The sequence below is a fragment of the Pieris brassicae genome, chromosome 5 (assembly GCF_905147105.1).
Source record: "Pieris brassicae chromosome 5, ilPieBrab1.1, whole genome shotgun sequence".
Classification (NCBI taxonomy): domain Eukaryota; kingdom Metazoa; phylum Arthropoda; class Insecta; order Lepidoptera; family Pieridae; genus Pieris; species Pieris brassicae.
The window spans coordinates 9266533-9292929 of record NC_059669.1 but is presented as its reverse complement, the minus strand read 5'-3'; the positions used below and the strand labels follow the sequence as shown (position 1 = coordinate 9292929).

At 31.9% G+C, this 26397-nt stretch overlaps 2 protein-coding genes across 4 annotated transcripts in view; one reads left to right on the top strand and one right to left on the bottom strand.

The window, feature by feature from the left end:
* The window catches only part of LOC123710227, a 195482-nt gene extending 192884 nt beyond the window's left edge, over positions 1-2598 (top strand). For all 3 annotated transcript variants that reach the window (XM_045661995.1, XM_045661997.1, XM_045661996.1), the window contains one exon: positions 854-2598. In XM_045661995.1, coding sequence (XP_045517951.1) covers positions 854-1099 — 246 coding nt within the window. In that variant the 3' untranslated portion in view covers positions 1100-2598. The remainder of the gene's footprint in view (positions 1-853) is intronic.
* Positions 2599-2895: 297 nt separating this feature from the next.
* On the bottom strand, positions 2896-21376 carry LOC123710333 (UNC93-like protein). Its single transcript, XM_045662155.1, has 11 exons — positions 21291-21376; positions 14668-14893; positions 11904-12066; positions 10572-10695; positions 8813-8961; positions 8274-8392; positions 7542-7701; positions 5920-6060; positions 5441-5567; positions 4312-4432; positions 2896-4134 (listed from the first exon to the last, which is right to left on the bottom strand). The coding sequence occupies exons 2-11, from the start codon at positions 14886-14888 to the stop codon at positions 3999-4001; spliced, it is 1461 nt and encodes a 486-aa protein (XP_045518111.1). The 5' UTR covers positions 14889-14893; positions 21291-21376; the 3' UTR covers positions 2896-3998.
* Positions 21377-26397: the final 5021 nt, after the last annotated feature.

The window sequence follows — 26397 nt, the reverse complement described above, 5'->3', positions numbered from 1 at the left end:
TCGAACTCCGGGCAAATGTCGCGGCGTAAAAAGTGGTCAAGCATGAAGATGAGCTGAGGCGCGGGGGGCAGGACGTCACGTAGGCGGCTCGCTTTTTGTCAACGTTCCCGCCGAGATGACAGGTTGGACGCTGGCCGCGACCCGAGATCGAATCGTCTTGATACTGACGCGCCCGATTCGATCCACCCGTTTTGTCACACAAATACCAATTATTGTTTTACCGTGAAAATATTTTTAGATACGGTTCAAGTTTTCGACGAACGATGGTCAATTTCACGCTTATTAAATGCGTGGAATATTGGTAACTGCTATTCTGTGATGCACGGAACTTTACGTTCTTAACATCGAAATGCCTTGACGTTCTCATATCATACAAGGTGCTTTAATTATTAATTAAATAAGCATTTTATTTCTTATTATACTCTCGATTGTCTTGATAGTATCAAAGCCGCGCAGGCGCAGTATACGTGACATGAACAGGTGCAAAGGCAACCGAGCGTACGTTAACTTCGCTCAGCTTCCCACAAGCCACAACCCGTTGCTCAAATTTTACCATACAGCGACATATTCACATACCTATCTACAAAAACTTAGGAATTTACCATTAAAAATGTAATATTACAGAGGAATATGCTTGCGTCTTATTGGTAGAAACTTATCATCATTTGTTATTCTTCAAAGTCAAGTATTTATTTAAGTTGTGTCCTTGCGAAAAGCGAGTTTTGAATTATTTTTTCCTTAAACTTCTTTGATATCTTTTAATTCACCAAGGGACCAACAACAACAACTTAGGGAACAAGTTTTCGATGTCCTTTTTTATACTGTCATTTAACAATTTGTTTCATCTTTTCAGAATTTCCGTGAACAAAGAATCGACGGAGCGGGCCTGCCACTACTTACAGAAGACCACCTCACCGGCATGCTACAGATGAAGCTTGGACCAGCACTAAAGCTACGCGCTGTTCTGGCCCGGAGACTCGAATCCTGTGCTCAATGTCAAGCGAACACCTTACTTACTGCCCCTGTCACCCCAAATACACCTAAAATCAATGGAGCGTTGAAGCCAGAACCAAGAAGCAACACAACCAGTCCTAGTTAATTCAATAAAACAAATGGCGCTTGTACTTATACATACTTTATTGTGTCTTTTATATAGAAAATATGCTGAACTTTTCCCTACACTCATATTTTCTATGTGATAGAAACAATAGACGGACTTAAGACTCAAATGGTTGTTAACGACTTTATGACTGAATAAGTGGAATAATAAACTAAAATATGACGCGGTTTGGTTAGCAACAACCATATATTAAAGATGTCTTCCTGTTTATAGATAAATGCATTTAGTCTCTACTTAATATTGTAAATAATAATGTTGCCGTCCAAATATTATTTTCGCTGTATTTGGTTAAGCTTTGAGAATTTACGAAAACGAAGAATGGTCTTCAAAAATTTCGGTGCTATTTGACCCCGCTAGAAATAGTTTTAGAATAGATTTATGAGTATATTTATGCCTGTAATTAAAAGAATTTGAGGCTATGTCTACTTAACACAGGGCTGTTACAAACTGTATATATATAGTAATACGATGTATGGACATCGATATGTAGCATTTATTTGTACCACACCTGAGTAAAGCTCATTTTCCAACCGTTAACTCGGATTAGTAATAATGTTTTAGGAGCAGAATAAGAAATAATTATCTACTATGAATATTTCTACTTAAGGTAAAGCAGACTTTTAGGGCCAATATATCTCAAACACCCAAAAGTATAAGACTAGTGTGTGATACAGTTTTAGTTCAGAAATTATACGGGGAAATTTGGGATGCTTAAAAATAAAACCAGTGAAAACGTTCCAAAAATGGGGCTCGGATATAAATAGTAGATAAATAAAAGTTTCATGTTTTGTTCAACGGACATCTTAGTTATGTAAAATGCACAATATTTTCAATAACAATTTCTGTAAATACGTACAAGTCTATAGATATAGATTGATACAGTATGTTTAGGATCTGTGGTAATCTCCTTAATTGCCAAAATAGTTATATCCAATTCAAATGTTAAAAATAATATAAGTGGTGCTACTGCAACTTGTGCCTTATTCCAAGTCTTCCGAACTTGAAAACACTTCCATGGATAACATATACATTATTAAAAAAGAATGTCGATGTTGTAAATATGAATTTCGTAAATCGGTTTTTCTATTTCGACTCCGGCGTTCTTCAACTGTTTTTAACGTATTTGAACCATGTTTTTGGATAGTATTACGGTTTACGCTTTAATCCGATAATAACAATTTTTGAAAGTGTTTAATAAATTTGTAATTAATTATAACAGCTTTTAGTAATAAAAGTGTAAATGTAAAGTGTAAATTATAATGGTTAATATTGAATTAAAAATATCAAGGGAAATTTAATGTGATTTTGATTACATACAATTGTTTTAATACATAATATAAAACTGTTCGTTATAAATGTAAGACCCTTTCACGTAATATACTATGTATTGAATAATTGTATTTATACTGGTATCAAATAGAAAAACTACCAAATTATATATAAAAAATGAAATAACATTCTAATTTCCATGAATCGCCCTTAATACTTTTAAATACATCTAAAATTACAGTTATCATTGTTAATTTCCGTGTAAAATTAATATTACTTATAGCTACGTAGATCTTATTCGTGGATGTATAATCCATATTAAGTATTTATGTGAAGGAAAATAAAATGATTTATTAATATTGTCTTTTATTATTATTAATATTTACATAGGAACATACGTCAAGTATTATTTAAAAATACAAGGTAATTCTATAAAACTATAATAACCATTTAAATAAAATCTCAACATTTGTTAAATTAATACATAGTTTAAAAATGTCATATTTTTAAATCTCTTAATTGTAATAAAAATCCCCTCAGTGTAAAAACAACGCGAAAAAAATTTAATTAAAGTTATCGCTTTTCATCACAGTGTAAACACAATTCGACAGAAAGAAATGATAGCATTTTAGTGAGTGCAATTAGATTTAGTTTTAATTAAAAAAATAAAAAGGCGAATTACTGAAAAAATATTATGAAAAATGACTTCGTTGTATATTGTATTGTTTTTACAACAAACTCCCCCCGAAAAATTAAAGAATCATCATTAAATAAATTCTAAGCCCTCGTTAAACGTAAATTAATTAATAAAGCTTTTTACAAATTTGTCAAAAATTAAAATGACCTAATGAATCCTTAGGATTGATTTTACTCCAATTCAAACAACTTGTATGACTCAAAACCTAGCGATTAAAAAGAGTGGCGGAAAGTTTCTTGCCAGTTCTTCTTGCCCGCGCTACGCTCTTGACTTGCGAACTGGTAGAAAATGTAAATTTACAAGTAATTTAACTTCTTTTCTGACGTTATAAGTGCACTTGTTTACCTATATAAATAAAGTTATTTTGAGTTTGACTCGAATTTGATAAAGACCTGTCGTCCAATCTTTTTAACAACCTTGCTGTGGTTATATTTGCTATTGTTTTTAGTTTATTTTGCCTTGTTATATTCCTACATAATTGTTATCTATGTATTTACATTTTATGTTCGCGGACGCTTAGACCCATGCCACTTATTCGGTACAAAGAGTTCCCTCGGAAGTGTGTGCACCATTGCATACTCGAATGAGGAAGTTGCATGGTTAGCGCTGCGTCTGTTAGTTATAAAGTCATTTACACTCGTGTATATCTTTTAAGATATTCTCATAAGTATTTGATTGTCGTCATTTTAACTTGTATGATGATTGAGAATATTAATTAAGATTAGGGGGGTTTGGTAAAGGTAAATTGTGACCATATTAATATCTATATTGAGAAATCAAAATAATATCTATGGATTTCACAGTCACACTTTCCTCTACCATTGTAGCATCTACTTTTCACGTATAAACACATCAGGAGTTAAAATGTCAGTATACAATTTAGGCGCCTACTAAAAAACCATACGCAAAAGATTAATCTTGCTCAGTTTTCATGACTAGTTCGAAGTTCCTCTCTTGGTGGTGACGTTTCTTTACTTTGTACTCCATCACTTCTATGGTCGTATATCCAGAGAAACCCAATAACAGCAAACCCAGAAGGATGTATAATCTGTAGGATTAATTTAATCTGTAGGAAAAATTATTAACACTGTGCCATTGGCTATAACTTCATCAAGCCAGTCAATTTTTTAATGAGTTCAGTGAATATTGCTTTGGATCAAACTAAGCGAAGTAAATAAGCTCCAACAAGAAAATGCCATCAAAGATCATGGTTATAAAAATATACCTTGTGCGAACACAGAGATAGGGAGCTGATGCATATGACAGCACACTGCCGGTCGCCTCCCAGAGCCTGAAGTTTGAGTAGGCCGCTTCCTCATCACCAGGGAATAAGATACCAGACAAAGCTGTAAAAACAGAGTTGGTATATTATACAATCGTCAAATTATTTTTGTGGTATAATTTGCTTTGGAAATTTAGCATTTTTTTTAGAAACAAAGTAAACTTGAATTCATTTTAAACAACGATAGTATTTTAATAATAAAAAAATAAATCAAAGGCGCTACAACCTTTTTAGACCTGGGCCTACATTTCTGTATCTGTTTCATAATCATTTGTTAATCTATTAGTATAGTAGTATATATAATCTTATTAATCTAATCATAAATAGGCGATCAGCCTTCTGTGCACACGCCGTCGACTATTTGGGTCTAAGGCAAGCCGGTTTCCTCACGATGTTGTCCTTCACCGTCCGAGCCAATGCGCATTTAAGCGCACATAGAAAGTCCATTTGTGCACAGCCGGGGATCAAACCTACAACTTCAGGGATGAGAGTTGCACGCAGAAGCCAATACTGCTCAGCATTTTGATAATAATAACTCCTTTATTTCATATTATATCGATAAGTTAGAGTTAGTTACAGGTCGATCTTAGTTGCTATGTTATTAGTGGTTAGGAAACAAAACACTAAGACTCCTACAGTAGGGCATGTGTGTCCTTAACAGTACATTCAGGATATTGTTCCTATGCCTAACACGATGCATTAACAATGCCACCCTTTTCCGAATCATGGCATCAACACCGTCAGTTCAGCAAACATATCTGACGCACTGCAGAAACCCGAATAGCAATCTGAACGTGTTTTTATATAACGGAGCGTATTAAATGCTTTGTGTTTTAGTATTCTAAGAGCGTAGCTTAATTAAGTGTGAGATTCCACCGTGGCTCAAACGATGTGTGCCAAAAATAATGGTCAACTATCAATAACAGATACACATATTTTCTGGAAATAATTAACCACCGATATTATTATTCATTGATTATAATTTTATTTGGAAATTAAGTTTGTGTATGTAAATTTGTTACAGAGAACGTCAGATATTTTATCATATACAAGTGTTCGTATTGACACTAACCATTTACTTGTACCAGCCATACAGCATCAGCCGTCCCCCAAATGGCTGCCAGGAAGTAAAACATCAGCCATTGTTCGGGCTCCGGTCTCCAAAGCAGAAGGGCCGTTAAGAGACAGAGATTCAGGACCTGCAAATTATATAAAACGACTAAGAACGTTTTCTGACGGAAAAAGACGCAAATTAAAACAAAATTTATATTGACTGTTGAATAAAGCAAAGCAAAACTAGTATTTTAACTATTACATTATTTTTATTGAATAAGGTTTAGGCTATAAAGCAGTAGTTAGTATATTTTAAAATTTAAGATTTTCACGATATCCTCTTGAGTTCCAAAGAAGAAAAGATATCGACTTTATATTAAATAGTCGTACGGCGATACGTGACTTGCCTATAAAAAAAATATCAGAAAAACCGATCCAATCTGAAGACCCAGGATTTAGGTACTTTATCTAAATAATGTTTTATGTGATATGAATTACCAATGCGGTTAACATGACTGGAAATCTTCCAGTAACTTTGACGACTGCACCGGCGACAGGAGCTGCTAAAGCATTGAAGACACCGAAGCAAATCATCACGAAACCAATGTTTGGGATGCCGTAAGCGCAGCCTACGAACGCCTGAAAAGTTTAAAACTTGGATAACAGAGCAAACAATGCATTTATTAAGTCATCCTTTATGTCTAAAATGCAAATATTCTGATAATTTCATATTTATATGAATTACCTATGATGCAAAATAATCTGCCTATTTACTTCTTGTAACTAGTAATTAGGGTTTTGTAGCCGTGATGCAGGGTGTTATAGCAATTTCAGTGCAGTGAAATTATTTACATACATTCCATTTAAATTAAATTTTTGTCCAAACTAAATCAAATTAATCTATTAATTTCCCTAACTCACGTAAGTCCAGTAAAAATATTTACAATTTCTAAACGCCGGCCAATTTTATTTTAGCAAATTACGCTAAAACCAATCGTAAAATTTAAAAATATTTTTCAATCAAACAATCTGATCGACTAAGTAGTTTCTTTATCTGTGGCAAATTAGCATAAAAAGTATCCTCTTCTGTGATCTTCTTGGTACTGTCAGATAACTGTCTTTCATTTGTTGTCGCTCATTTTTCAATTCTGGTAGAATTGAAAAAAAAATTTACATATTGATTTTCCTATTAATCAATTTAAAGCATTTAGAGTCACTCATGTATAACGATAAAAATCTAATTAAACATATAACCAACTATTACGTGGGTGCAATAATGCGAGGTTCTTGAGCAAAATTTTGGCCTCATTTGAACCGCGATCTATCACTTTCAAGGTGACTATGACCTCTCTAATCATCGCGTTATCAAATAAATCTAAAACATATTCCTTTGTTTAGTGAAAGGCTCGCAAAGTAGCCTTCATACAAATCTAGACTACACGACCGGAAGTAGTATCACTGAAATGTATACTTCCGATTACAGAATTAATTAGAAATGAGTTATTGTGTCTCTGACCTCACGTGTATAATTGTTAATTATTTGCCGGTTCCACTTTTAGATATTTCTTTATTACGCGGTGATAAATACTTAAAAGAGTATTAATATCCATAAGGAAGGAAATTATCTATTATAACAGCAATTACCTCTTAGACACGTTTATGTTAAGGATAAATAATAAAAAGTTAGAAAATATGAGATATTATTTCTAGGCGACAAAGTTAAGTTGTTATTTGCAATAATTTGTGTTTTACACAACAAAATAATTGAATCAATACTGGGACTAATTACTATCGTACTTGTCGCAGCGTATTCAGTACTAAACCACTGTTTAATGAAAAATATTTTCAATTAAGAAGTGGGCGGTGTGCTCGAGGTTTGAGCGTGAGACTCTCAACCCTGAGGTCGTGAATTCGAATCATGTGTGGGATCCAATAAAATCCACGCACGGTATAGAAAAACATCGCGAGGAAACTGGAATGAACATATGACACAGGAATATGAGCGATTGTAGTACCACTGATTTTTCTTGTAATAAGAAATTCACCCACTAAAAGTCTTAATAGATACAAAAAATTGAGCGTAACCACCTAGGAAATTCGGATCAGATTTTTAAGAATACCTGAGTGAAATCAGCAGCCATGAACGCCTGTTCAGCACCGATATAGCCAATAACAGGAAGCAGTAATAACTGGTACTTATGGCGTAATTGTCGCAGCGTCACTGCAAGCAGCTGCAGGCCAGATTTGCCATGACCTGTTGGCTGACGACCGGTATTGTACCTATATATTTGGAGAAAAATATGAAGAGGAAAAATTGTTGGAAATGTTCTCACATGAAATGAGTGTTTTTTTATAAACTAAGTCGTTTCGTACATAACATTCGATATTTAAACTCAAAAAATATTACAAGAAACGCTTATATAAGATTACATTTAAAACTGAATTCTTTTTGTTTGTATTTTTGCAATTTTTTATTTTTTTATCTTCTTTGTACTTGATTTTGCTGGTCATGTTTTAGGGCACCCTTTTGATGTTTTTGTATGTACGTCAATTTTTTGTGTTTGCCCTAATCTAGTGGTCCAAATAAAATACAATATGTATTGCTTAAGCAGATGTTTGAAGAGGTCAATGAATGCACATTTTAACTGTATTAGGCAGGCTATTAACGAAATAATATGCAATAAATTATTCATTTAATAGAAGTTAATCTTGAATAAACTGTATTTTATTATCTATATATTTTTACTCAATGTTGTAGGAGCTCAAGAACCACTATTTGAAATACCCAAGATTTTGTTTTACGAAATTTAAAATTAAAACTTGTTCGAAATTATATATGAGTGAGATCTTACCTGGACAATGAATCAACTCCTATAGCTACTAAGACACAAGCCGCGAGCATACAAGCTAGGTATATACCAGCTATAACCTGAATTTTCAGCGGCGAGGGAGGTTCTAAATTTGAATTATCCTGAAAATACCATGCATTTAAATGAAATGCAAAATATGTTACTTAGCACAAAATTCATTTTCTTTTCTTGAACACTGAGGAAGGTTTTTATGGAGACAAAAATTGGAAATTAGAATTGTATTGGTATGTAGCTACTTAAAGGTTTTAAATTTTAAAATCAAAAATACTCTTGCTAACCAAAAACTAATTCTAAGATATATTGTATTTGTATCTGTTGTATATATCACAATAAATTATAAAAACTTATATTATTTCCGCTGTAACAATGCATATATTTAATTCTTAAAATAACAAGAATTCCAATTCTTGCATATTAGATTAGTAGATATATATATAGATATGTATAATAAATTCATAAATATAATTACATCTTATCTCGATTATATACATGTGTCATAAATTATAGAATCGTGCACTCACGTGTTCCTCGCTTCCGCTGCAGAAGTTCACACCACACGTAGCACCATAGTCAGGTGCTGGTATCGAGTAGTTAAAGGCGGCTATGACGTCAGCATTTAGGTAAGTTTCGTTGGAATATAACGTGACGTCACCAAGACTGGATGATAAAACTGAAATTATATGTTGATATCATAAAGAGCCTTTTTGAAGCTATTTAAAATGGATAATGCAGTTCTTTTCCGTTATTAATAAATAAAACTGTAACGATAACGATTTTGTCACACGGGAAAATCACAAAACTCATTTTTTCATACTCGCTTTCAAAAACATAACAGAAAACTATCACCAAATAATAGTTTTTATTTCATCTGAATTACGCTCAAGTTTGTCGAACTAATCCACGATAATCCGGAATATTTCGTAGTAAAACAAAAGGTTTTGAAAATATAAACTCTGAGAATGCTTCTTAAGCCCTATACGTAGTAGAAACTATATTTAGAAGCATATGACTTACTAATAACAAATTGTGTGTAGAAAAATAAAAATAAATTTAAAAAATTGTGAAATATTACATACAATATATGTTTATCATTTGGCAACAAATATATTCGTTTTCTACGAACAATAGTATTAAGTGTGACGTGTATTTTTCTATGTATTATTTTTTAATTTAGAATTTAATTTAAAAAAGTACTAACGAAAAATACCTTTCTATAAGTCATTTATAAACAGTTATAACAAATAGTCTTTTGGTGAGAGTGATCTGTTAATCATGTCAATTGATCTGTTTAAAGCGAATTCATCATAATAATCCATATTTCCGGCTTACACCTGGTGTAAAGACGTCATATGTACGTTTTTACAACCAAAAAAGCAACCTATTTATAACTCAGTGTTTACATTTTTGCACGGAACAAATAAGCAAGCTGTGACTAAATCAAGGTCCCATTCACTTTGGTACACGGAAGGGGGTAATAGGCCAATAACCTGTTCTTTGTTATAGCTTAGATAATTGGTGTTTCTGTTTGTATTAATATAACTAGAGAACAATTCATTTTGTTCATTTTAGGTAAATCGCCATTAAAAAGTCTAACCCCATTAAGGGAGCGTTCAAGTATTACGTCACGTAATTTTTCGAGATTCTGGAGGGCCCCCCCCTATGAAACGCGCCGTAACGTTTTCTGCATCCAGTAGTAAAACGTTTCATGACCACCCAGTGACTTTATTATGTGGTGCAAAGTACTGGACAGTGGAAAATAATAATAATTTAATCCCCGCTCCGCATCGTAACGTTTTACAAGAGGAACCCCCGGCCCCAATATTCGTTAATTACTTGAACGATCCCGAAATTATGGAATTGGACATTTTATTTATCACAGTGGACAGATCTGGTAAGGGTTGAGGTAAGGTATTCTATGCAAAGCGCGAGGATCCGTACTGGAAATTTAGAGGGAGGCCTAGGTCCAGCAGTGGCCGTCAATAGGCCGAAACGATGACTACGACGAAGCCCTTGAAGAGAATTCATAAAAATCTTTTTTTAGGAACCTTCTATTCTTGATCTATGAAGGTCTTTCTTAGATGTACTGATTTTCTAACGCTCTTGATGCCTATAACCTAAGCTGTGGATGAGAACCCATCAGTGCAAAGCATCACTTAAACCAACCTCAGTAGATTATATGCCGTAGGCTTGACTTAATTAAATTTGAACAAATTTGGTCTATTAATAATATGACATTTATATTTTAAACTGATATTGGAAAATTGGGTACCATATACTTACTTGCAGAAGAAATGAGATTTCCCCAAATCTGCGCCATTTGATAGAACATGAAGAAAAGACCGAAGAACCTGACCACCAATACCTCTGCTGATACTCCTGACAGCTTTGCATATGGTTCCGCTACCTTTAGGGTTTTATAATAAAATGTAAATAAAGATATACTTAACAAAGATAGATAGTTTGATAGAGCAAAATCATTTTCTACTTAGATTTTGTATCACTTATATTTTTGTAGGGAAGTAGGACTGTGTCAACACATACCAACAATTGTCATTGCGACCTACTGATAAACGATCTACCTTACCGCTTAAACAAGTGTTTTGTTGCTTATAGAAAATTGTGCGGTGTTCGAACAAGTTGCCCTTAACATAGTCAAAACTCTAAATTTATATGAATATATTTAAATAAAGATATAGATACAAATGTACTAATCAATATTATCCAACAAACCAGGAACTGCAATTAGTAAAACAATCACGATACATCAAATCGTTTATGCAAATTAACTTATCCAACAGCATTCTAACATTTTAGTTTCCAGCCTTAACACCAAAAATTTTAATTTTAAATACGACGTTGACTTATATGAACTTGTATGTAGGTGTTTTTAGGAACGCTCTTGAAACCTCTGAACATACGATATTCAGTAAATTTAAGTTTTACTTTGAACATTATAAATAATTATAACGATCAAAGTATTTAATTTACACCAAGTTTTTTCTACAACTAAAAAGATTATTCGGTTCCAGAGGTTTTAAATATCAAATCAAAACGGTGAAGGCTTAAGGACATAACGCATAGGATATTGTTTAGTTAAACAATACAACCAGTATAAATTAATAAGCCGTTTTTCATTCGGATTGTGTTGTGTTTTTAAAATTTTTATCTTTATTATTTCTTACATATATTTAATTTCAAGTAAAAATTATATTGTTTTGTTAATCAATTTCAAAATGATAGTGCACAATTATTATTATTTATAGGGTATTTTTATAAATTACTAGCGGAAACTACAGTCGTACACGGTCGTACGTCTTAAATAAAAAAACATTGAATCAAAATCGGTTTAGGTATTAAATTACAAATTAACGACATTCAAAAATCTTCTATCTATAATATTAAAAATTATATTAATCATGATTTGTTATTGTATATTTTTCATTCCTTTGTTTTATTTTTTTATTATTATATATTATACCGTTTAAACCTTCCCTAAATACCCACATATATTTCAACATCAAAATTAGCCAAATCGGTCCGAGAGTCTGGTACGTTTATGAATAAGATGATCACTATACCCAGGACATGTCTATAAGCTTAAAAAATACTTACGACTGATAAATAAGTACACTTAGCGCACCACAGCGGCCCTCCTCCAAAACCAACCATCATTCCCGCTGGCACCAGGGTGTGAAGATGAGGGTAGAATTGAGCAATGATAAACGGCATATACGCTATGAATGACAAGGCCATAGTCCATTTGCAACCGAGCCATCTGTGGGATTTAATTAATTTTAACTCAATTATGAATATTAGAATAGTGAAGTGTTAGAAGGACGACATAAGGTTGGACGTGGTAGAATGGTATAGGTATAGGCATTTATCGATAGACAAGATAATTAGTAGTAATAATGTGTAAATATATATAATGTCTTGATTTTTTTAAATATAAATAAATATTAAGTACAGCAATAAAGGGATAATTTATTTATTCATTATTAATGTTTCTATATGCAAGTGGTATTCTCCATATATGTTCTGTTTCGAAAAGGAAAACGAAAAGGCTCTATCGTTATCGATAACTGGTTGTTTTATTTTAGATTAGATATAGTTATAGTATTAGATTTATATTCCATGTTCATATTTAATTAAAAATTGAACATGGAATATAAATGTTACAATGAATATTGACTCATTCAAGTTCTATTTTTGATTTGACTAAAAATATCGTGCTGTGATTCAAATCATTAAGAAATATGCAAAAGAGAACAAGATAATACTAAGACGTACAACTTATAAGCAAAGATTTTAATATGAACATAATATAAATACACAAAATTATTGCTTTATTTTAATTTCGGTATGGGATGTAAACAAAGTATTATTGTTGTTGTTGTACATATTTTGTTTTGTAAATGTGTTCTAAATCATTTGTTTGACGTTTCTATAATCTATTCTAACATAACCAACTTGCTAAAAAAATATTGCCTTATAAACAATAAGCCATTTATTTGTATTGTACGCTATATAACCCGAAGATTGTGGGTTTGATTTCTGTGGCAAAGATAACTGTTTCTGAAATTTGCGTATACTCCATATTCGTAACGTGTTTTTGGACTAGACACCAATATATAACATTGTATTATTATCAAAAGTGATATTAAGAGTAAAAATCAAACATAAAATAATTCTTTCGTTATAATTCAATAATTGTGAGCGAGGAATATACATTTCTTTTTAAAATACGACCTCCACGCAGTTAAATAAGTACTTAATGTCGTATAAAATTGAGCCATTGTTACATCAAATCAGTTTATAGATAATGAGAAATATTCTATTATTCGTGTTCGTAGATAATACAGCATTGACCCATTGCTGTCTGACCTTACATTGGACACTGTATGTATCTTAATAACAAAACATTAAAATGGCATGAAGTGTCCACCCATTGTCCCTTAATAAGGTTATTATGATATGTCGATTGCTAAGGAAAATTATTAATTCTAAACAATATTTGAACAAGCAATCTAGAATGCTGTGTTTTTGACAATAAGCATGACACATTATGTTCTAAATCACTTAACCGAATTATTATTTTGCTAGGAATCAAACCTAAGGGGGTGTGTAACCCCGTGGTCTAGGCATAATTAAAGTAAACATTTAATAAAACATCCGAATCCTTTGAATAACGTCTAAAGCCGCAGTTTTTGTTTCTATGGAAATTAAACATTTTTTAGTATAGGGAATACTGGTATTACATGTGCGGAGTGTTACGTGGGATTCCGTTATTGTACCCTATCCACTAAAGCAGGACAGTGTTAAGCCCTTACTACGTCTAGACAAGACCTTGATGAAAAATATAGTACTATTAAAAACCTTTAAAAACATGTATTAAGCCGAATATCGTATTAAAATAGTTCCCGTTACAGCTCAAAAATATGACCTGATTATTAAATTTTTCGAATAATTAATTTGACATAATGATATGTATGGGTCACAAGTAATGAACGTTATAATTTAAGCAATTAACATATTAATATTGTTAATGATTACATTTCCTGTTTGACAACTTACTCGCACAAAAAGTTAAAGGTCCTGAAAACGTAAATGCTAATTATTGGTACTTGAAATTAAACAAGATTATTACATCGTCAAATATATAAAATATAAAAGATTGACGTCTTTAGCCTCTGTTAAAGACAACCTATCACACCTGACACAGACAACCTGTCACAGGCTTTGATAGACAAGTATATTTTAACCTACAAAAGTTGAAAATTTTATCGCAATTATAAAGCGTATAATAAACTTAGGAAGCATACTTTCAAGAGACCTGGTTTTTAAAATTTAGCAAATATTTAAATTCTAAAATAAATTAATCTTTAGCATATGATCATGCTGTCAAAATATAATTAAAAATTAAACTATAATATATTATATGTCTAGACTCTCATCCCTGAGGTCGTAGGTTCAATCCCTGGCTGTGCACCAATGGATTTTCTTTCTATGTGCGCATTTAACATTCGCTCGAACGGTGAAGGAAAACATCGTGAGGAAACCGGCTTGCCTTAGACCCAAAAAGTCGGCGGCGTGCGTGAGGCAGAGAAGGCTGCTCACCTACTTGCCTATTCGATTAACATATGATCATGAAACAGATACAGAAATCTGAGGCCCAGACCTAAAAAGGTTGTAGCACAATTGATTATTATATTCTATGTCAGTAAGTAAAAAACCGAAGAACTCCCCGGTTTCATAGAAGCACTCTGGCATTGAAAATCCAATTACATTCCCATTGGCCAGATAGAGTACCATGGTAGGTTCCTGTCCCCTTTTGGTATTATCAATGCATTATTGTATCTAAACTTTTTCCACTTACTGTATAACCAAGGCAGGCAAAAATACATTTGACAGAATCAGTGAAAAGTATATCGCAGCCAGTGTGAAGGTCCCCGCTGCTGCATCAGTGTTAACAGAGCTCTGTAGATTAGCAGTACCATGAAATGCGGTGAAGTGGATCATGAAGGCGAAACCGAGTATAAATATGTTTCGATTTATGCGCCATTTCTCGTTCGTACCGAAGACTACAGATGACGGCATTGTTACTGCAATAGAGAGTAAAATTAAAAATACTTTTACCTATTATGAACATAACTATATTTTGTAAAAGCTTTATATTTAAGATACAGTTCAAAATAAAATTTTCAGATATTTTGTGTTTTTTATTTTATTTAAAACATTGTATATAAATTTAGTTAATTTATGGTAAAATAAACTTTATATTTTTTTATATATCAACCCATTTCATATGTTATCTGTGTGTGTTTGGCTGTTTGTGTAGGCCAATGAAATAAATAATTCTACTAACTAGTTTTACTAAGTAATGAAGGGAAGCCTTTTCTGAACATTAAAATTTATCAGTCCATGTGAATAAACTTCCATAAAGGCGGTGATATATGACATAGTATATAAAGTATATATAATATCTTAAATTTTATTTAACTTGTGCCGTCAATAAAACCATGAAATATTTCATTTTGTAGAACGAACATGATTGGTATTGCATTTTATTACTCTTTTAATATAAACGCTTAATCCACTTCATCTAATTGCATTTTTATCGACTTCATAAAAACCTAAGAAAGAAGTTCCTTAGTCACCTCAAATCCTATTAAACCAATGTAGTCGTAACATACGCATTTATTATGCAAATTATCCGTTCAATTCAATATAATTATGGTTTAACATCGATTTGTCATAATTTATAGGAAGATATTAAATCTATACAAATTACTTGGCGTCATCAATATGCAATGTCCGAAGTAATTCTAACTTGGTATCACAAGTTGGTGTGACGACTTTGCTCGCTTTAAACCTGACTATAATCTATGGCTATAAAAACGAGCGTTGAAATATGTGTCTATGGATACACTCCCTTAACATAAATAATAATCTTTATTTCTTCTCTCACATATACATACATAGAAGGTTATTATGATTAAACTAAGATGATAACATTTGGAAGTGTATGTGAGAGACTGGTCTCTGTAACAGGAGACCTGAGTGACAGATAGACAGATAGCCATCACATACACTTCCAAATGTTATCATCTTAGTTTAATCATAATAACCTTCTATGTATGTATATGTGAGAGAAGAAATAAAGATTATTATTATTATTATAAATTACATTTAACTTGCCTACGTTAGAGGCCGATATGCGGTAAGTACGGCCTCCAGGAAGTCACGTCATTTCTCTACGGAACAGGGCGGAACAATAGGGCGAGTTAACCAATGTCCAGTCATCGTTGATTATAATAAATTCTTAACATTGAAATAGTCGAAAATTCTGAATTCTGATAAATCCTATTTATCCGAGGTAATATTATTCCTACTACTATTCAGATGTATCAAAATTCTCTTCTGTTCTCCTGTCAGTCTTTTAGACTGGCTTTTTGTTGCGAAACTAACAAAACAACAACGAGATTAAGATTCTAATCTCGAAATATCTACGATCTAAATTATTAGACATTTAAAAACTGTGTTTGTTTCCTTATTTTGCTTGTATATGTTACTTCTCATCTGTGTATAACATGTCTTAATTTACTAAATAGACAATTGATAAAGTCTAGATCAATCTTTTAAATCTATCGGCAGTGACTTTCTATGCTACAATTATTAAATGCTCCACGGGTAATCTAGAAAAAAATCTTTTTTTTCTTCAAAATATAGTTAGATTTTTAGGATTGTCATTATTTTATTAGATTGCTATGATAATAGTTTTTTTGCGTTGCATTTGCATTTTTGCGAGGCAAGCATTACAGAGTACTCTATGTATATATGACCTTGGTCGGGACCCCAGGCAAGGTTAAACAGTGGGTTTTTACAGTGATTGTAATTCGTGACCAGAGCAGTAATTACGATTACATATATTTATGTCACAGCTTCGATAAAAAATGTCCAGACTTCGTGCATGTCTATGTTCATAATAATGACATATATATAACTTCAAACTTGACAGATCATTCTGTTCTATAAATTATATATCCAGTAAATTCTGTCCTAAGAGTATTAGTTTGTATATTAAAAGTCTCCTAGGAACATTGGTGATATCGCGGGCTACTCGATATTTTTGATTTATCATCTAGTCTCATGGATCTTTACCATCATTTTTACATGTGTACATATTTATTAGATATTCCATAAGTGTTTGATTTTCCTCGTATTAACAAGTGTAAAGTTTGAGTGCAAATTAAATAATTAGTTTGAATTTAAGTTACACACTGACTTTCATAGGAGCATTAGTTTACCCAAGTACTTTTAATTTAATTTAAATGCGAGAGCTCGCTGACCATAAATACCAAAAGTCATGTGATATAAATATATTCGAGTTTACAAAAAAATAAGACATGTTTATTATGGACTGTAAGACACAGGTATCACTTATTCCACGTGATTAAATTAGAGTCAGTAGACATCCCTACTCATCGGCAAAGAAGACAGAGGGTGTAGGCCGAGAGAAAAAGCCGGCGTAAAAAACTCTCGGTACTCTTTTAAATTAGCAAATCATCATAAAAAATGGCAAACAACACTTATTTTAAAAAAATATCGCAAACTATTCATTAAATCGGTTTTATTTAAGTCCATGTGTGTCTCATGTTTAGGATTATTGATGAAACGATTTCAGGAAATCTAGAACACTTAGGAACATGTGTTAATCGATCTATACCATACCATATATTGCTAATTATTCATAGCTACAATTATATCAATCAAATTGAATTTATGCTTCTAGTCAATAAAGTTATCGTGACAGATTAATTCCACATCCGGTTGTAGATCACTGTTTGAGAAGTTTTTTAAAGAACTCAGTGTTATAAGAATAAAATTATACATGATAATTCTAATTTTCTAATATTGGAGCAGTGTTGGAGTAGGTTCTATCCTCGGCTGTAGACCAATGGACTTTCTTTCTATGCACTCATTTAAAGAAATATTAAACATTTGCTCGAACGGTGAAGGAAAACATCGTGAGGAAACTGGCTTGCCTTAGACTCAAGAAGTCGACGGCGTGCGTCAGGCACAGGCTGATCATCTGGTTGCCTATTGGATTTACAAATGATCATGAAACAGATACAGAAAACTGCGACCCAGACCTAAGAAGGTTGAAGCGCCAGATTTTTGTTTAAATCATAATTTTGTAACCTAGATAGACAACTCAATATTAAAAAAGAGTTTTACAAGCCTATGTCAATAATGATAATGTGACGTATATTTATACGTCAGTTATCTTTTCAAAATAAAGTAGCAAACAATTTACAATAAGGAAGTAGGAATAACATACATATTGGTACATTTTTGTTTTAACTCCAGTCATAAGGTCCACTCCAGGTGGGGATAGATTTTAATGAGTATTTGATAGAATGACATGGAGTAAAATCAGAGGCTTAGGCTCTGTTTCACATTGTACGGATAAGTTCCAAATAAACTATCTACTACTTATTGGTAGGATAAACACTATTGTTGCGTTTCACAAGTGTCAGATAAAGTCCATCATAAGTTATGATTCCGATGAAACGTGAAGTTTCTTATTAGACACTCTTATTTCCAGATAATTTATGTGTTGCATAGCTATTTGGTACATTATCCATATATTGTGAAACAGACCCTTAGAATTAAGTATAGGTTTATTGTATATTTAGCGTTTCTAAGATACATATGATATACCTAAAATAATAAAGGAATTTGATAACTTTTTCTGTATTTTTGTGCTATTATTGGAATTTTGGTGGTGATTGCAAAGGACTGGACTAATTGGATTGCTGTTCAGAAATCGTAAACATTAATACAAGCATCAATTGCATTACCCGTAAAAGCCTGTAGAGAGATAATTGAAATGATTTCTTACTAGTCAGGTTTTACTCTAAAAATAAATTCTGTGCATTTATTTTATTTTTATTGGTTACATGTTATGTTCGATGTTATATTATTTCTATTCATAATACATATTTCTCAAGTTAAATGTATTTTTGTTTTGAATATCTAACAAATCATACCAAGTGATATTTTAAAACTAGTTTAATGTTTTGTAAATGAGAGCTATTATATATACTAACTTAACCTTATATGTATAGAAGCAATATTGAAGGAATGCAGTAATTAATACATACATTTTGTGTTTTATTTGCGGTTTTACGAACGAGAAAACCAGATTATTTGCGGTTGCAAATGTGAAGAAAATAAAACTGTCAAAGCCGGGAAAGCCCTTTATGACTAAGGAAAACTTCCGCAATATATTCATGTAAATTCCCACCATAAAACTTGTTTTATAAAAAGATATTATATGTCCAACTTTTCATGTCATTTCCTACGACTTTAAAGAATAGACACCATATAAAAAGCTTGAAACTTGTAAATAACTTAACTTTGATTAATAATTTTGAATAGTCCAATGTGGAATTATTGGTTAATAAAATAACCAATGTTTAATATTTATTTTGAATATAACGCCGTGAAAGTTCTTGTTATACATTTTTCAAACTAATCGTTGAAACCTCAAACAAGAATCGTGAACCCAAGGCTATCTCAAAAAGTAGAGCATCAAAAGTCAAAAGCCAATTTCTAATAACAATAACACTTCCTCGTATCTATATTATATCAATAGTTATGTTTCGAAAAGATGTATGACTCTTATAAAACAATATTTTCTATGATCCGATTATTATGAATGCGAAATTTATATTACATTCACAGATGGTAGTAATTAGTATAGTAAGAATCACAATATATCAGCCTCTGTATTCGTACATCTCGAATTTAGTTCCGAACTCAATCGCCAAGCTAGACCTTCTTCGCGTCTTCTGCCAAATTAAGTTGGTGTTCTAGTTAGAATCGTTTTAAATTAACGAAGGAATAAATTATCACAAAAATATATCATTAATCAAACTAATTGTACTACTTACAGAATCGTTCTACTGCTAATTTTTTCAACCTAAAACAAATGACTATAATGACGTTTTGTAGTAGGTACTAATGTACTGTTAATCAAAGAAGGTTAAAATTTGACCTAGGTCGAAGTTTAGCTATGATGACTCAATATTATGGAATCAGGACGCTGACAAACGTTTAATGTTTCCTAAGTACATAAGTATTTTCTAGTAATAAATTTATATCGTATCATTCGCTTTCACAGATACTTTTGTGACGTATACTTAATATTTATACTAAATACCCAAAATTTTAATAGATATTCATTCCAACATACACCTATCTTTTTTATATAACAGGGGCAAACGGGCAGGCAGCTCGTCTGATTTTAAGAGATACCGCCGCCACCCAAAGACACACCCATTGCCAGAACGCTCCCAAAGGCTTTGAAGAATTAGTACGCTCTTAACACATACACATTTTGACTGACATTTTTCGAGTTTCGCTATAATTGAGTTTGTCAAAGTCGGAATCGAAATATTTTTATAACAGAACATCAATCCACTTAAAGCATTATCAATTTATTTATTTATAATTTTTTTCATTTAATTTAAGTGGTTAAAAATACATAGTGATCAAAAGTGATTACTATAGCACAGTGGTTGACGTGTAACTTTCAACCTTCAGGTCGTAGGTTAAAAACATTGCCAATGACATTCTCTTTACAAGTACGCAATTAACATTTACCTTAAAGAGCAATATTGGTAGGCATATCTAATAGCAAGAGCCAAGAATTACAATCGAGAATTAGAGCCTAGTTCTGTATTCTGTATATCAAAAATGCATTAGATTTTACATACAGGAGCAATCTTTAGCGATAGGAATCCTTAGAGTAACAAAAAATTATGTTAGGCACAAAAAGCTACCAAGACTACACGTGCCATACGTACTTAAATAAAAATATTTTTTGATGAAATATTTATTAATAACGATTTGGTAATCTTAATTTTTCTCGAATTAAATTTATTGCGTTCCAACGAATCAAGAGATAATTATATCAAATTTTACCTTCTATATACATAAAGATATAATGAATTAAACATACTCGTATATCTTCCTTTAATTATCATTTAGTGTTAAAAACTATAAATATATATACCAAATAAATATTCCAAAACAATATATTGCGAAGTGTTTACTTTAAAAAAATAAAATTGAAATAATTTAATGTATATTAATGTAGATTTCAAAGATTCATTGTAGTTTTACTTAATTTTAGTACTTATAAATAAAAAAAAAACAATGTATAATTTATAAATGACGCAGTACAGCGAGATTAAAATGAAGATTATTTTTTGTTCTATATATAGACTTGTGTCTAGTATGTAACCAGTTAAATATAATTTTAATTTATATTATACAGTTAAAAAAACGAAAACAAAATTTATCTTATTAAGACAAATTTGTACAAAATTGCAAAAGTTTCGACTTTTATGTCGCTTAAAAATAACTCAATATGAAAACAATTGTACATTTTTAAAAAACTTTCATTATTAAAATCTATATAATACATACCTTTTATTAAGACAAAACCACTATTATCATAGTTTACACAGAAACGTTCGTTTAGGTTATAGGACCCTAACTAAGTGAACACAAACCAACTCAGACCTGTAAAGCACTGTTTCCATCACACCACTTTCAAAATCAACATTAAATCTGACATATGGCATTGAGTTTCTATTGCTGTCAACGCATGCTTGAATGTTTAAAAGTTTCGGAAATATATTATATAAAAATAATCTTTTCTTATAAAACAATTATTATTCCCGCGAAACCCGTGATTTGCACCCTTAGGTACCCAAGAGTAACCAACGAAATTGTATACAAGTATTTATTTTATATATTCCACATGTATCTTGGCCTCAGATTGCATGCGTTTTTTTGTATAATTTAATTTCATACAATAAGTAGGCGATCAACCTTCAATCTGACACATGTCATAGATTTTTAGATTTGTAACATGACGGTTTCCTCACGAGTTTTTCATTCACGAGCAAGTGTTTTTTTTTTTAATTTCGAGACATGCTGGTTTCCTCACGATGTTTAACCGCACGAGTGTTTAATGCGCACATAGACAAAAAGTCCATTGGTGCACAACCGGGAATCGAAACTACGACCTCAGGAATGAGAGTCGCACTCTGAAGCCAACAATGCTTTAGGAATTATTTTCACAGTTTAGTTAGATTTTTGGTGCTAGATAAAATATAATTGTATATGACCTTGCTGTTTCAAATATCGTTGCGCTGCATGAATAATGGAAACACACAAATTAAGTGATTACGCGAGTTAATATCGGAATATTAACTATTATTTTTATTATAGATATTTGCGATTGCTAGTTAAGTAAACGAGCAAGCTCGACAATTGAATTAATTCTGTAACCACGCATTTATGATAAATGTATAATATACAATTTTGTCGATTATTAAACAGAGGTAGTTGTTTCTCACGAAATATTTGCTCGACTGTCGAGAGAAAACTGTCATAAAAAAAACAACAGCGTATGTCAATGACAGAAAGATGACTACCAAATGGCTGCTTTAAAAAAATATCAAGAAACTGATAAAGAAATCTGCGGTGCTTGAGTTTTTTAATATTTAGTTTTATACTTCCATAAAACCTTCAACGCTTAAATTACGATTCACTTAATTACAATTCCTTCCTAGTAAAGTTAAGTCAGTGTATTCACCATGACGTTGATATTCATAACTATATACTATTTAAATTTAGTTTTAAGAAAAATCTTTTTTTTTCTATTTCCGATTTTCAGAATACTTTACAATTATTTTAAAATATTTATTTATTCATAAAAAAAAACATTTTTTATATGAACAGACTTAGAGACGGTAAACATAAAGAGAAGCCAGGCCAGAAGTAGCCGACGAGGCGTTTGAGTAATCGCAATACGATTTTATTACTGTCGGAATTACGGGATTTTAGACCTGAAGTTCTGAAGTGTTAGGCATATACAGGAAGTCTGCCCAAACATAATTGAAAAACCTAAAAACACAATCGATATTGTATCACTGAATTAAGATTCTTATTGTCATCACGAATATGATACAAATAACACTAGACGTTCGCATTGTAGTTTTACTACATGTTGTAAATGTTTAGTATATACTATGATTTTAGTCTTAACACGAATCAAATTTGGTGGCGGTTGTTGTGTATATGTTTAGATATATGTTAAATGAAACATTTTGTTTGAAGCTGGATAACAACTTGCTTAAATCGTTTAAAACATGAGGTGAGATAACTTAAGAGGCAAACAGTGCAGAGAGAGGAGAGCAAAAAAATAACTTGACTTATTGAAAAGTTACCGGAAACGAGAATCTTAAATTACAATTACATTATATATGTATATGTAACTTACCTAATGTTACATAAGGTTACATATATTTTCACAAAATTACCAAATCTTAGTAAATAAATTGAATCCTTAGCAAACCCCGACGCTGGAGACAAATTTTGCGACAGGCGTGAACCACATACTTATATAGGAATGGTCATCAAAATAAGCTCATTATACAATTTCAGGAGAAAAGTCCACACCGTAAAGCGATTTTGTTTCACGCCCCTGAATAAAATGATAATTGGGGTCGTAGATAACTAAAATCTAAATGTTATCGATACACCTAGTGTTCTACAAGGGCAAACCACAGCCCAATATACCTAATACTTGTAGTAAAAACAATATTATGTTTGTTTTACAATGAAATTGATAATTATAGGCGAATACAAGGCTTATATTGATCGCTTTGAGTGCATGTAGCTTATTTAAGCCAGCGTAGTGGTCGGATACCAGTCAGCTGGATCGACGAAGTGTAGGTTCTACTACAGCTGAAAGCCAGCTGTTGGTGTTTTTGAATGGAAGTTTGTCGGTTCGGAGGCCCAAACCCTTTTTGACTGCCAGCCGAGTGTTTGACTGGCGCTGGCTTAAGCATAATGGTAATATACACTCTCCTATTACGAGAGATACAGCTATTACGAGCATTGTATGCATAGTTGGACGGATAAGATCGATCGCCTTTTTTAGGGATAGATGTATTGAGGCGGTCTTCCAGCAGCAAGATACCAGAAAGCACGTTACCTGAAGGTAGGCCAATTTCTCGCCAAATCTGGCAAATATGAATAAACCACTCAATTACTGTATGTTATAAAAATGTATGTATGTTAAAAAAAATACAATACTATTATATCCCGTCTTCAAGTGAATTTATCGGAATTTGATAATATTAACACATGACTGGAATGAGTCAAGTTTAGTATTTGTATGAATCGAACAACTTGCTACTAAAAAAAATAACTATACATGCGTTATAACAAGATGATAGTTATCCTGAACACCTCTTTGTCAATAATCGATGTGTTGGTCGAATAACTAAACAACCCGTCATGTGTTTTGTTTTTTTTTGTGTTACCGAAACCTCAAAAAATTTAATGAGTACAGAAACTAATGTAATAAGAGTGCGAGACCCTAACTGGGAAATTGTGGAAAAGGTAGGTCAAGTTATGTTATGTATACTTGTTATTGATATTGTGCATATAACTATACTAACATTGTATTTTGTGTTGTCCTAAATTTTTACTACCCATCTATGCACTCTACTTACTTATCTGAATGGTATTCTTGCGCTACAGAAGCTGTTGAGGGAGGAGTTGGCGTACTACGTCTATATAATCAAAAACAAATGTACTCACGCAAATACAAATAAACGGAAATTTTATGCTTGGCAGAAGGTGTTTGAAAGGTTTGTTACAGAGTTAATTAAGTAATAATTAATATATACTTTATAATTTAAGTGATAACCTAATAAAATATTTATGCTTTCAGGTTCAATAAGCTCAACATTAGACAGCAGTCATTAGTGGAGCTTAAACCGAAGTGGCGAATGAGCAAAGTCGATGCCAAAAAAATAATACACCACACAGAGTGAACAAGACACAGATTGAACACCGCATTGCCAAAAACAAAACTGGTGGTGGCAGTTCAGGAATGGGCTAGATAGGAGCATCTACTAACGGCTAAATTATTAGAGCAGCAATGAAAATAGTAATTAGATATGTACTTATAAAAAAAATAAAACCGCTGTTATAAATAAAATATAACTTTTTATTTATTTCATACTTATTGTATATAAATAAAACAGCCTTAAATTACGGATAGTCACGGCGCGAACATTGTGTCATCACAAAAAAATACTGAATAGCTTATCATTCAAAAAGACCAAACACACCACAACACGCGATACACATCGATCAAGTTTTCTTATCTTGCCAAAGCGTACAAATTATTTGAAATATTCTATTAAGTATGAGGGTGTGAAATTATTTAACCAATTACGGTATAAAATTCGTAATATTAGCGCGTTTAATCAATTCAAAAGGGCATTAAAGACACTCATCAGAATTAGCCTAGTTGACTAAATTAGGACGGCTGATGACGACGTGTATCTCGTTCATGTATATTAAGTTTCATGTAAATAATGTGTTTAAATAAAATCAGCTCTAGGTTGACCTTGGTTCTTCGGGAGCATTCTCAGTGTCATCATACGTAACATCCAGGTCTTCTTTCATATCCATAACAATATTGTGGAGGATTGCTTGTGTTACTATATATAATTTGGCATTTTCTAATGACGAAGAAGAAGAAGACATCCAAATCGTTGCTTGCAAGCACCAAAACATCGTTCTATTGTATTTCTTGCTCGTATATATGAGAATTACTGCATGCCTCCTCTTGTGATAATCTCGGATTTAAAATTTGTGTGAATAAATATAGAGTCAATGTATAGCCTGAATCGCTAAGAATCCGTCCATGGAAGTCTCTATTCTGCATTCTTTGTCTGAGTTGACTTTCTCTGAAGATACGGCTATCGTGAGTACTGCCTCTTCACCGTACCATGACATCCAAAATACGCAGTGTTGCATCTTGTTTCAATTCTTTCCTGTTTATGTAGAATTCCCCACTTTTACCACCAATTCTTTTAATTGTAACATATGTGTAGTCGATAGCCTCTAAATCCACTTATGTATCTGAACCTTGCACATACTTCTTCCTGTTAATGGATTTTTACAATCCATTTTCAACATAAACAAATACTACTACTATAAGTATTTCCTTGAACAGTACTGTCATAAAATTTTGTCAAACTCAAAATCAAATCAAATGACGCCGTTTTTGTCTAATACACCCGTTATATTAGGCCTCTGCGTAGTTTAGACATTGTAAAATTCTTCCTACAAAAAAAAAACACTTCTTATAACAACCGTATACATCAGACTTGCCTATTCTGGAATTATTAGTAACATTTTTCTTATAACAGGCTAATACGATGTGCATAAATCTTTATTACTAAGACTGTATATAGTATTAGTAGTCTTTTGTTAACATAGCTTTTACACATTGAAAGAAAACACTTTTTCATCGGATTGAAGCTATGTATAAATTTATAATTATTTTACATAATTTATAATAAATATATATATTTATTATTCAAATAAGTAACGTAAAATTACTTAAAACGTTTTAAACTAAGTTATTAAAAAAAATATTTATAAAAACCCTGCATCGCACTTAAAGTTGTTAATAATATGGTAATACAATTTGTAATTG